The 13,223-nt window shown below is 43.5% G+C and overlaps 1 protein-coding gene across 4 annotated transcripts; it reads right to left on the bottom strand.

Moving 5' to 3' along the window:
- Nucleotides 1–3,787: 3,787 nt before the first annotated feature.
- NQO2 (N-ribosyldihydronicotinamide:quinone dehydrogenase 2) lies at nucleotides 3,788–13,216 on the bottom strand. Of its 4 annotated transcripts, none has more exons than XM_080379933.1 (7): nucleotides 13,198–13,216; nucleotides 12,323–12,374; nucleotides 10,542–10,706; nucleotides 8,946–9,076; nucleotides 6,662–6,775; nucleotides 5,209–5,310; nucleotides 3,788–4,109 (listed from the first exon to the last, which is right to left on the bottom strand). In XM_080379933.1, exons 2-7 carry the CDS (start codon nucleotides 12,327–12,329, stop codon nucleotides 3,936–3,938), a joined length of 693 nt encoding a protein of 230 aa, XP_080236059.1. In that variant the 5' UTR covers nucleotides 12,330–12,374; nucleotides 13,198–13,216; the 3' UTR covers nucleotides 3,788–3,935. The 4 variants fall into 4 exon arrangements, with proteins under 4 accessions (XP_080236059.1, XP_080236061.1, XP_080236058.1 ...); XM_080379935.1 differs by lacking the exon at nucleotides 13,198–13,216 and adding an exon at nucleotides 13,052–13,191; XM_080379932.1 differs by lacking the exon at nucleotides 13,198–13,216 and adding an exon at nucleotides 12,735–12,845.
- Between the last annotated feature and the right edge of the window lie 7 nt (nucleotides 13,217–13,223).

Here is a 13,223-nt window from a genome sequence, read left to right as displayed (position 1 = left end):
TAGTTCAGATGGGGATCTATTTGTGTCCCTATGTTTTCCCTGAAGTTGCAAGTATGTTTCACCTGCCATTTCAGACCGTAAAATAAATTCAGTTACAATTTTTGGAAAACAATGTGAGAGAAAAAGATCAGAGCATTGTCTGAAAATGCATGGGAGAGGAGGACCCCCAGCAGCAAAAAGCAAATCCCCAGACTAAATGGAAGAGGAAAGCATGTTGCTTTTATACCCTTCTCCCCAGCCTGAAATGCAGCTGTAAGTTACTTGCCTAATTCTAGCTTTACCCTTTCAGCATAATGTGATTTAGCAGGGCAATCATTCTTTATTCAAAATGGCTGTAATATTTCCAGTACTGCTACGAAACTAATACTGCCACTTCCTTTCTCTCTCCTTATTAACCACAGATCACTCTCTGTTGGTTTTCTACAGGGTAAAATTCTCCCTTGAGTTTTTGAAAGGCATGTGCCAGAACATGGACGCACCCCTGCGCAGTGTGCGGTACAGCAGGCAATGAAAGCATGTCAGGACAAGGACATTAATTCTTGCCTCAGCACCCACTGTCGCTGCACAGTTGACTGGCTTCCAAAGCGTTGCAAAAGCAGTAGCCTTCAGCAAATATGGTTTTATCTGTTACGTGTCCACAGCCGAGATACAGCTCACAGAAGAGATATAGGAGAGCTAGACACAAAATAAAGTGACAAGAATTATGAGGCAGATGGAACAATTTCTGTATGAGAATAGACTAGACAGATGAGGACTGAGATTGACAATGGAAAGTTACAGTTGAATAGTGGTTCTTAGCTCCTTGCCCCCTCCCCATCATATACTTCCTTGTACAGTGGCTTTCAAATTGGAGAGATATTCCTGAAGAATTTACTTTAGGAGGAGTTAAAGCATGTGGAGAATGGTGATCTGGCTGATGTAGTCTGCTTGCATTTCCAAGAGGCTTTTTACAGTTTCTTTTTTTTTTTTTTTAAGGAAACTAAAAAGTTGAGGGATAAGAAAGAGGGTTATGGCATTGGAGACATGTTTAAAAGGTAGGACAAAGAGGGCAGCAGTAAATGGTCACCTCTCAGAACAGAGGGAGGTTAGAAGTGCAGGGGTCTGAGCTGTTGAAAAAGATCTGAAAATGGGTATGTGCAATGAGGTTGAGAAAGTTTGCTGATGATACAGATTACTTGGAGGAGGGGGATAAGGAAAGCAGATTGCGAAGAGTTCTTGGCTGACTGGGCAATGAGAGAGGAAGTGAAATTTAAGTTATGTAAAGGGGTGCACATGAGGAAAAACATTACCCTAAATTGATGCATAAAATAATGGCCCCTGAGCTGACCATTACCACTGATGGCCAAGATCAAGGGTTACCACAAATGAAAACATCAGCTAAAGCAAATCATATGTCAGTGCTTATTAGGAAAGGAGCAGAGAAAAGTCATATGAACCCAAGAGTAACAGACTTGACTCTGCTGTGCCCTTCTGCTCCCCTCTCCTCAGTGACAGGACGGTGAGACTGGAGAAGTTCAAATAAGGGTGACCAAAGGCCCCTGCCTTCTCTTGAAAGAACAACTGAACAGGACAGGACTCCACAGCCTGGGAAGGAGTTTATTTAGGAGGGGAGGTGATGCACATCTACAAAACTCTAAGTGCCAGGTAAAAGAACAGATGTGACTAATTGTTTACTGTTATCTGGGAGGAATCAAATGAAGCTACTGGGAACCAGCTGCTTCACCCTCCCTGGGATCCCTCCCCACTCTAATGCTTCAGGCAAGGAAAAAGCTGACCTGCTGAACTTTGCCAAAAAATATTGGCTGCTTCAAGCTGGCATGGATTCTAGAGAAGACTGAACAAAATTCAGAGCAGAGGTCTATTTGGCTTGGTAAATACAGAGAAAACATAGATAGTTTAAGAAATCCATCAAACTAAATACAGTTGGAGCCCAGGACAGTATTCAGGGAAGTGCTTGCTGTTCTTGGTCTGTAACTGTGGAGAAAAAAAGTTGGAGTTGGAGGATCCTTGTTCTGACCTAGCACAACCACTCTTGTATATTTAAATTACAAATATCCAGTCTACAGGCACTTAATGCTACCATGTGTGTGGGAGCTGGCACACGTCTGCCAAAGTGTTGAGAAGTGTATTTTCATCATATAGGTCAGAGGTTCTTCATCTAACAGTTAAACCCACTAAACTCTGTAACTGATCCAATACAGTAACACTTGGTTTGACAGCTGCAACTTCTGCTTTCATACCCATTTCATTCCTTCTTGAATAGTCTGGTAACTGAACACAGTGAGCATAAGGATGATTCCTCTTCTACACAATTTTAATATTTGCATTTGTCCTTCAGTCTCTCTTCAGACAACTTACAAGTTGTTTTCATTAAGTCTTTTAGGCAAGAATCTGTTTTCCCCACAGCTTACGTGTATAATATTTTCCATTTATTCCCTTTCACTTTCTTTTTCCTATACAAGAGTTATTGAGCCAAAGCAAATTTCTTGTTTGTGTAACCTGAAGACTTTGACTCATACACATTCGAGCAGACATCTGCAACAGCTTAGAGCTGCACTGCTTCCAGGGGTCCATCTCTGCTAGAGGTGGCCCTTCATATGGTGACTAACAGGAACATGTGATGCTTTCCCTGCAGTAGCAATTCCCAGTCTTGTGTGTCAGTTTACACTGCCACGCCAGAGGCTGATCTCAGCATGTTTATTATCTAAATAGCCCTTAAAGAACCTTAAGGGTGGGTCGTGACAAGGCTGCTCGAAAGAATGCATGGCAGATGCATGCTATGTATGCAGAGGCCTAATTGTCATTTGACAGTGACTCAGAAGACTGTTTCTTATTCAGGCTGCATTTTTTAAATATCGAAGTGCAAAGCCAGTTATTAGGTAAGCTGATAAAAGCAAGAAATTGTGTAGCTAAGAGAGAAACCCATGCCTTGCCATATGCACAGAAAGGGTTAACAGCTCCAAAACACAAAAATAATCCCTCTAAAATTCAAGGTAAAAATCACAGATGTTAAGAGCCAGATGGTCATTTTGTCCCACTAGATCCTGCAGGTTTTCAGGTAGGTGTTCTGCCTCACCAGCTGCCAGTGCTGGAGATCTCCAAGGAAGCCCATCTACACTAACGCTGGAGGGGATGAACCCAGCCCTCCAGACCCAAACAGCAACACTGACTGGTGTGAAGAGGTAGGGAACAGACAGGATTCCTTTTTGTCTCTACTTAGGGTAACACAAATAGAGAACTCCCTTTGATTTTAGCAAACTACATACTTTACAAACGGGAGCTACATTCTATAAGAAAGGTAATGTATGCACATACTGCTACATGATATTTATTTTCTTTTTCCTTTTCTAGTATCTGCCATAGATTTAATATTGTTTTGTAAGTATGTGGAAAAGCCTAAGGCTGTCCACAAGGCTTTCCACCTGTCACTGTTCAACTGTACATGCTTTTGCATTACTCATGATCTAGCTTCATAGCTCAAAGGCACAAGTGTAGAGCTCTCACCTAAAAGAATAGGATTGGTCATAACAAGGTTGAGTATGGGCAGCATATTCTCTGGCAAATAAAAAAAGTGGCAGGTGGTACAAAAATTGTTAAACTTGACTCAGCAATGTACTTTACTGTTTCATAAGCAGCAACAATATAATCTGCAATTTAAATACCGCTTGTGTTACCAAGCACTTGTAGGCAGGATGTCACTGTTACACGAGTAAGGATAATTCTTCACAAAGTTTTGCACCCATCATTGAAGAGAATCCCTCAGGAATCAATGAAGATAAACACTATATTGTCAGTTAAACTGCTAGCTGTAGTACTCAAGATACTTCCAATACATTTGAATTAGGACATTAGCGTTCAGATACTGAGATAAAGTACCAAAAAGGATGGAGAAAAACCCGCAATAAATCTTCTCTCTGTAGTCTTGTACTTGAACATTACTTGAAATACCACTCAGGAGAGCAGTTGATGGGTTCTTCCTTCCAAAGAGTCTTCAGGCGCTGGGCCCAGGCAATCAGCATCTCCTTCCTCCTCTCCTCAGAGACATATTCTGGAGCGAAGCAGATGTGAGGTGCAAGGACTTTGACACCACAGAAGTGCATGATTCCATGCTGGACTCAAAGCGAAGAAAGAAATGCTTCAGGAAATAGTCTTTCACTTTCAATTCAAGAATGCCTAAGATTCAAATCTGAAACTGTCTCTGACCCAAGGTTTTCTAAACCTGTGCATTTATCAGGAGAAGGGAAATAAATTGCAAAAATTCATTACCTATGCTGGCAGTCACTATTGAAGGCTAGGCATTAAGCAGAGTGACACAAAAATAAGGTTAACTTCATTTATTCTGCTCTGTAGAATTTATTTTTAAGTGCTATTAAACCCACAGAACTGTTCTCTTCAGCTGCTGTATGCTATTAAATTTGCAAGTATCAGAGACAGCCTAAAGTTCATTGTACTGTTTGAATCTCCACAGATTGTTCCTGAACTGCAGTGTATTTCTCATCTAACTCTAGGTATTTTTTTTTAACCTTTTGCCTCTGGCTTAGCCAAATGATCCTGAATAAAGACTAGCGCCTTTCAAATCAGCTCAGCTTGCCATTTTCCCTCTCTATTTCTGAATTCACAGTCATGTCTCATGTTCTTTTTCATGCTTCAAGCTCTGCAGCTAGATAGCTTCACAAGGGTAGACAGCTAGTAATCACAATGGGTCAGAGACCAAAGAATTTAAGCACATCTGTTGTATTATATCAAGAAGTAGCTGGTACAATTTGCCTTACCACCTACATTTCTCAAAGCATGCTCGCTACTTCTGATAAAAGGGTAGCAGTAAGAAAAGGCATCTAACTTTTGTATGCTGATCATGAATGCCAAGATAATATGTGACTCCCCTCCTGCCCTGCATCCTACATGAATCAGGTAGCTATGGGGAAAAGCTATTCTGCACGCTAGGGCTAAAGGAAATCCTATTAACACGAGCTGACTGTATAAGCTTTTTCCAGATTCCAGTCTGGAGGAAGGGCCACAAACCAAGTTTAAAACTCTGTGGACTTTTAGTCTGAGGATTTTAGGGCCCAATTTATAACCTGCAGATGCTCAGAACTGACAACTTAATTATTTTTATATCACATTTCATAGAAAATAAATAATAGAACTGTTAAAAATAATCGGAATAATAAAAATTAAGGCAAACAACCAAATAGTCACACATTATACCTGCATGGGCCACAGGAGATAGCGAATATCACCACTGATACTGCCTTTTGCATACATCTCTTCGCTTCCTCCAGTGGTGAAAGAAAACAGGGCTAATTTGTTCTAAAATTAAGAAAGCAGTGCTTGAGTTAGGTATGTTTAAAGAAGAGTGGCTGAACAGTTAAAAAGATATTCAGGGTCACCTGGACAACATAAATTTCTAGAGGAGGTGGTGTGCTCTTTTTCAGACCTTATATGTAGTGGCAGCTCTGAGGCAAAGATCGCTAACGCACAACTCGACAGCGGACTGTGTGTCAGGGCTTTGGGCAGAAACAGGTTAAAAAGAAAAGGAATTACACATCTGATACACTTGTATGAAGCAGGGCTGACCCTTGTGCTATATTTGGAAACCTGTTGCTGGAAAGCACTCTGTTACTGGGAATATCCTTATTCCTGCCCTTCCTGAATGCAGAAATCAAATGTCACAGTCCCCCTTCAAACCTGTGCTTGCTTGTCACTTGCTAAGGAATAATTTGAGAACAAATTTTTCCTCATATGTTCTAAACCCCCATGTTTCTTCTGCTTCTGTATTAGCCACGGGCTCGTGCTCAGCTTCTATCCTCTCAGTTTTAGCTTCTGTAATTGAAATAACATTTTTCCAGTGCAGTATCTTAACTGCCTTGAGCCTGCATTCAGCATGCAGCTATGATCACTGGGGATTACTCCTATTCATCTCAGTGAGGCAGCCATTTCTGAAATTTAACAAACTGAAATGTTTGGAATTGTTAAGAGGATCAGAAATTACAGAGATTAATATGCAGCAAATGTAAAGGTGAAACGTATTGATTGTTTCTGGATGCTGCAGTTGTTACCAAAGAAGATCCATCAGACAATGGGTCAAAATTTTCCAGGGTTATTCCTAGTGCCACGAAGCATTAAAGATTTATGAATTGTCACCTATAGATACTGAGTGGAGAAAAGGTTGAGATAGTTGGGACAGAGGCTTGTGCACTGGGTATTTCAGGTTTCTGATTTAGTTTTGTAGTTTAATTCCAACCTTTGACATCTAGTCCCAGAACAGGATCTTGTCACCTATTCTAGTATGTCCCTCATTACAGATTTGTGCAGTCCTACAAAAGTGGGATGAATGACAGACTATAGTTTTAGGAAATTGATCAACTCTTTGCAAGCCAGTGCACTCTGATACACCTACAAAATTATAAAGCACATTTTGTTGGCCAACTAAAAATCTCTAGGAGATTGTTTAAATCTTTAGGAACCACTGCATTCTCATTACTGTATCTACCTTTCATACAATTTTAACATATCAGAAGGTTACTCAACGTGTTATCAAAGCATCATTTCAGAAGAGCGTAAAGTGAGAGCTTTAAGCAAAATAATGGAAAATAAAGACCAATGCCCTCAAAAGCACTGCACAAATCTTGATCTTAATAAAACAACCTCAAAAACATACCTTGAGCAAACCAGAATCATAACAGCGTGGAAAATCATGAGCAAATCCTTGGACCAAGACTCTGTCCATCCAGCCCTTCATGATTGCTGGCATGCTGAACCAATACAAGGGGAACTAGGCAAAAAGTAAATTACCTTGTTAGCACAGAGAGTCTGGGCCATCCTTAGGCCTGCTCTACAGGCCAAATCCTGTTCTCTTAATCTGTTCAGATCTTGTACGTGCCTTCTTCCAGCTTTCTGTCAGCAGAGGCAGTAACTAATGCTTGGCAAAAATAACTGAAGTGCTTTCTGTTTTCAGTTGTCTCAGGGATATATATATATATATCTATATCTGTATAACCTGAGCATCTATAGCACACTAACACCACAGTGAATGTGAGGGCTTCCACAGAAATTAAAGTTGGAATATGATGAAGCAGGAAGGTGCCATTTAATTTAAACTTAAGACTGTACAGAATTGAATCTCCTATTGCTGAAATGCAAAAGGAACATAGGATCTCATGGAGAATGTGGCCGAAGAGAGCCTTATTACTAGGAGTGATATCTGGTGATCAGTTCTGATCTGACACTGCTGACAAATGCCATGGGATCTTAAGAGTTACTTTCACATCCTCACTTTACTGAGAAGAAAACTTTAACAGTAACGACCTCTGTTTCTAGATCCTCCAGTTAGCCCATGGGACTACAGCCTAAAGCTGTCATATCTTATTTGCATTATCTCGAAGGTTTATGGACTCTTATTCTAGGATGCATCACTATCCCTAAACCTTTGTACACACTGCAGTACAAAAGAAGCAATTCTGTAAAAGCTTAACCACCTGTGGGGCTTAATTCAAGATGGAAACAATGTAGAAACTGGGCAATCACCACTATCTCTAAAAGTGGTGAGTTTAGTCTGTAGTAAATTTTAAATTACTTTATGGTGTCTTTCAGAGGCTTTTTTTTCTGCACCAGAACGTATTCAACTCTTCATAGCATTCCACAGACAGAAAATAGAAAGCAACCACTTCCTTTGGGGGACATTTTACTCTACTTATCTCAGAAGCAATAGTGTAAAAATGATGAAGAATTACAGTGAAATAAATTTAACTGAGATATGGTCACATCCTAAATTTGATCTAGAATCAGACAGTGGAACATGTATAGGCTATGTCTAAGGCCAACAGCCACACAATGAAATGTGAGGCTGGTATTGCTTTATACAGTAATTCTGGGACTTGTAGACACAGAGGACAGAGTTGGCACAGTGGGGAATGGAGATGGGGTGTAAGGAGCTGGTAGGGAGTCCAGATAGTTCTTCCGCAACTCAGCAACAAATGAGGACAGTCCAGTCTGGGAAGTCCAAATTCCCTGAGCCTACTGGCTGCTCCCAGCTGCTTGCCCACAAAGTAAGCCTTGCCCTGCTTTCTGCCAGCCTGCCTGACATCCGTGGTCACATGTTTTTGTGCATCCACATACCAAGTTTGGCCCAGAATTGGTGAATTACTGGATTTGCTGTTGTTTCAACCTGGATAATCGTGCTACTGAATTACTGGGTTTGCTGTTGTAAGGACCCAGAAAATAGTACTACTACTGATCTGTATTTCTTACTGTACCATTACTTAGAGATAAAGTGTTTATTCCTAAAGCTGTTAGTCTGGTGTCTGTTACCATATCCCAAAGCTATAACTTGGTGGGGCTGCCTTAAACCCTTACACAGAACTCTGTGTGTACATCAGTGTTTGCTTTGCATAAGCTCCAAGACAAAAGGGACAGTATCAGGCTGCCTGGTGGTATGGCATGACATATTGAGAATCACAGTATTATTCTGCACTCAGTACTTTCTGGTCTGAGTTGCTCTATGCAAGAGTTTTGGAGTCCAGGCAATGGGAGCGCCAGTCTTCACAAAACATATGCAGTCAGACTACTTTTGAATAATTTTTAAGTGAAGCAGTGCTGTGAATTTTACTCAAGTATTTTAAGGTTCTACTTTCAGATGCCTTCCTAATCCTCAAAAATGCCAGCATGGAGCCATTATTTGTGTGAAAAATTCATACTGTACTAGCACAAATAATGCTTGCACATGATCCCATATTTTCTAAAATTCACATCCTATCAGAAAAACCTGACACCTTGAAATTGCTATGCTGGATATATACTGTTCTGTGTTGATGGCAGAACTACTACCTCTTTTTACTCTGGCTAGATTCAGTGTTCCTAATGCAATCTATAATCTTCTCACTATTGCCTTTCTTTCGTTCAATGCTGTATAACTGAAGACTTTTAATAACATTTGAAATAATGACCTGAAAAATCAGTAAGTCTGCTTCCTGCACCTTCTTCTGCTCTTCAATCACATCATTGGACAAACCTCCTCTCTTGTAAGCTTCCCATGCCTCCACACCATAATTGAACTCTTCTGAGTTGTGCAAGCAACCTGTTTGTTGAAGTGAAGAGTCATTCCTTATCCTGTTTCTAACATCATAGACAGATAAGAATTAAATAGAAGTCACAATCTACAGTTCTAAATTGAATTACTGCTTTCCATTTTTCTCATTTTTTTGTTCTTGTTTGTGTGTGTGTAGATATTCAGCATCATCACAGCTGATGGTGATTTGATTTCAAACTGGAGAGGAATGTAGTGTAGAGCACCAAGATTTTTGCCTTTCTGTAGCTACGCTGGAAGTGCAATAAGAGGACCTAAGCTTGGCTCAAGACTGGTGATGCAGGTGGATGATTTAAGAGGATTTAAGAGAATTTTGCTAATTGCTCTGCCTCTGCATTAGAGATTACTGAAACCACCATGCAGTCACAAGCACTGTGTAGCTGCTGAAAAGCCACTGTAACTGGGAAACTCAGCAGGGGCTGGGGAACCAGTACTGGCTGGCTCTGCTGACTCTACTACAGCTGGGTGAGCTGATTCAGATATGTTTGAATCAGACATATACATTAATTCTGCTGATTCAGCTAGCAGATAATCAATCCAGCAGAAGAGAGAGCCTCATAAACTAACTCTAGCAAGTCACAGAATGGTTTCTGAAGGTATTTCTTACCCATGAGAAATGGACTTCAGAGATTGATTGTGAACATGTGGTAATGCATTTTTCCCTCTCAGTAATGTCACTATGAAACAAGGTTCATATTCAGGAGTGGACTTTTAGAAATGCTTATGTCTGGTCATTAATAAGCTGCTGCTTGTTTTTGCCAGTGTTTGCACTTGACCTGTGCTGTTTCTTTTTGATTCCTATTTTAAAGAAAGTGTTTTAGCAGTCACAGATTATATTGTGGCTTTGTGTTTCCTAACCTGGAGAAATACTGGGGCTAAATGCTAGTAAGAGCACAGTGAAAATACCACAGAAGCCTAAGAAGAGCATCACTGTTTTTCTCAAGTCTTAACTGCATCATCTAGTCATTTTTAATGGTCATATACAACCAAGGCAGCCAGGAGGTGCCAAGACAACTCAAAAGCCAAAGCACTTAAGTGCCTGGAGCTAACCTGCAGAAAGCATTTGTAATCTTGTTCATTAAGAGAAGGTCTCTGCGGTGGATTGCAAATACTGTAAAAATAGTATTTTTCCTCATTCACCTTAAAGGCAAAGCACTTTTATAAATCTCTATTATACAGACATTTCATTTTTCTGATTGAGGGGCCATTTCTAGTGATCAGATTTATTTAAAGGAAGATTATACTTGTTGGGTTCCTGCACTGACATTTCTTAGTCAATGTTAATAGACAATAAAAAGCTGGGTCTTGTTAGTTGAGGGATATTTGTACAAAATAATAGCAACTGTTTTTTGGAGCGCACCTAACAGCATGGTTCTGCATTGTTAACGTAGCAGGATAGTCAAGGGGAAAGTTTGTCTCATTATTGTCAAAAAAAGCGTGTTTTGGCTAGTCTCACCAACAATATCATTTCTTGTTGCTCTTGGCTCGAACTGCATTGCATATAAATCAGACACTGTGACACTGCAGCCCTGCTCGCTCAATTCTTCCACAGCAATCCTCTTCAAAGATCCATTCAAGGACTTGGGCTCTTGATGTGCGTAGACTATCAGGACTTTTCTCCCTGGAAGCAGAAAGAAAACCAGATGGTACCTTTGAGTATAACAGGCAGATATGAAATGTTTATGGAGCTGGGGCCTGGTCCTTCATTTTTCTGTAGTGTTTTCCAAGCAGCATAAAACTAGCGAAAACAGAATGACAATGGCAGCATTTTGACTCCTGCTCAGCAGCAGTGAGTAACTCATGATGAACTAATCAGTGAATGCCCCCAACCCAGCAATTGCGTGCTTACACCAGGCTTTTCTAGGTGGAACTCAGTGGACAGTGAGTGCGTTTCCATAGCAGGTCAGTGCCCCAACATCAGCACAACCCAGTCCTTCCTCTTGAGTCAGCATTTGCATTTATTCGATTCCACTATACCCCAAAAAGCTCAACAGAGAGGGAAAAAAAAAATAAAAGCTGTCAGCTGGTTTAGCTCCCTAGGCTGGGTCAGACAAGCTACAGTCCAGATGTGAGGGGCAGGACTGAAGCAGCGCCAGCTTAGATTCCCTCAAAATGTTGTGGAAACAACTTCTGAGAGCTCAGAGCATCTTCTGACTGCAGTGTGGGGTCCCTTCATCTTCCAGTTCAGTGCTGTGCAAGCGACATCGCGGTAGATAATTTAAGATGCCACTATCCCACTTCAGCATCATCACAGCGACTTCAGGAGAAAGCAACGTGGTTTCTTCTTAGATGCGAGTGAGCGAGCCATCTAGTGTATCTCAAACTGCTGACAAAGAGGATTTAAGGTAAGCTGAGTGGCAAGACTGGTATGTTGGGACGGAGTTACTTTAAATTGATGTAACAAGGTACATCAGAGCTTTCTTGTTCAAAATTTTATTGTACAGACCATTTGATTTCTGTAATTCTTGAAAAAAATAATCATTCATCACTGAACGCAAGTAAAAGGTGAAATACTTTTATGTGATAGTAATTGTTTATGTATAACCACTGCAGAGGGAAATTTCCAGGGACTATTGAAAATGACAGGATCTGCAAAACCTGAAGCTCTTGGTTCCTAACTGCCAACAGAAAAACTCTGGCTTCTCCTGAGTTCAGTTTCTCCAGGGGACACAGAAGCTATATGGCCCAGAGCACCACTGCAGTGGCAGGTAAATGTGTCAGAGATAATTAACAGAACGCAAGCTGAATGAACAAGACCTCATTTTTAATCTAATTGTAAGGGGTGATTACTGCTCCAGTAGTGCCCAGTGTCCGTGGAACAACAGCTTTGCTAAAAGACTTGCAAATTGTGGTCGAATGCTATCATAAATTTAACACATGTATAGACTATTTAGCCCCCTGCTCCGTAACTTATTCTGGAATATTGAGAGCAGTTACCGCTTTGCTGTTCCTGCTTTAACTCTCAGCAAATAGGTAGTTCACGGGCTGGAGCCGAGACAAGCTCAGAGATGCGGTAAGATTAAATCTTAATTAAGCTGCTGGGTTGTTGCCATGTCAGTGCGGCTGAGGGCATATGGCCACAGTGTTTGGAAAGACCACAGTTTTCAAAGGCATCACTTACCGAAATAATTTGTCATTTGAAAAAAGTACTACCTTAGTATCCCCACTAAAACCTGCCGACATGCCAGCGTGCCCCAGCCTGAAGCGAACAGCGTTTTCAGTCCTGTTTGTTCTTACCTGCCATTTCCCAAACCACTCTGCAGGTTCTCTCTCGAGAGCCGGGTGCAGCCTGTGAACTCAAATGACAAAACTGCTGATGTCAGAGCCATGGGGAAGAGGCGCAGGGCAGGCCGCCGCGCCGGGTGGAGCCGCGCCGCTGGCTCGGCGTGCCCGCTGGGCCGGGGCAGCGCGGGGGAGCGCCCGGTGCGTGCCCGCCGTGCGGGGCTCCGGCTGCGGCCGGGCCGGGCCCAGCGCTGGGCTCTCGCCGCCGGCGGGACGGGGGAGGCGCGCTCGGCGCTCCCCGCTCGGCTTGGCCCCGCTCTCGGCCGGGGCACCGAGCGCAGGCTCGCCCTCGCACAGCCCGCTTCACCCGTGCGCGGCACCGCCCCGGCGGGGAAGGCGCGGGGCGCTCTCCCGCTTGTTCGCGTACCCGCTACGCCCGGCTCGAACCCGCAGCGCTGCGCCGCCTGCCCCGCTCCGGGCAGGCCCGCGGCCCGGCGCGCCCCCGCTGCCGCCCGGCCCGGCCCCGGCGCGCCCCCGCTGCCGCCCGGCCCGGCCCCGGCGCGCCCCCGCTGCCGCCCGGCCCGGCCCGGCCCCGGCGCTCGCGCGGGGCGGGGGCGCGCTCGGCACCACCCGCCGCTGCGGGCGCGTCCCCCGGCGCTCGTGCTCGGGCCGCGCGCGCGGGCGCGCTCCGTGGGGGCTGCTGGTCCCCGGTGCCGCCGCGGGGGAGCCGGGGCGGCTCCTCACCCAACGGCGGGCGGCCCAGTGCCACCGGTTCCGGTTTTCAAACGGAGAATCCCAGGTGGAAACCGAGTGACCGGGCCCAGCAGGGAAACGAACGGCCGAGCTGCCCGCGCCGCTGGCAGCGGGTGCGCAGGAGCCTCCGAGCAGACCTTGCACCGCCTGCGGTTTCCAGCCG

Source organism: Falco punctatus (assembly GCF_963210335.1).
Source record: "Falco punctatus genome assembly, chromosome: 3".
In the NCBI taxonomy this organism is placed as follows: domain Eukaryota; kingdom Metazoa; phylum Chordata; class Aves; order Falconiformes; family Falconidae; genus Falco; species Falco punctatus.
The sequence above is the reverse complement of the archived record's forward strand: the minus strand, read 5'-3'. Positions and strand labels throughout refer to the sequence as shown.

Bases quoted from the DNA above. Each gene is read 5' to 3' on its own strand.
- NQO2 (XM_080379933.1), bottom strand. The intron at 6,776-8,945 runs GTCATTATTTCA...CTTTTTGCCTAG, and splicing joins CAGACTTACTGATTTTTCAG to TTCCCCTTGTATTGGTTCAG. The intron at 4,110-5,208 runs GTATAATGTGTG...CTTTGAGTCCAG, and splicing joins ATCTCCTGTGGCCCATGCAG to CATGGAATCATGCACTTCTG.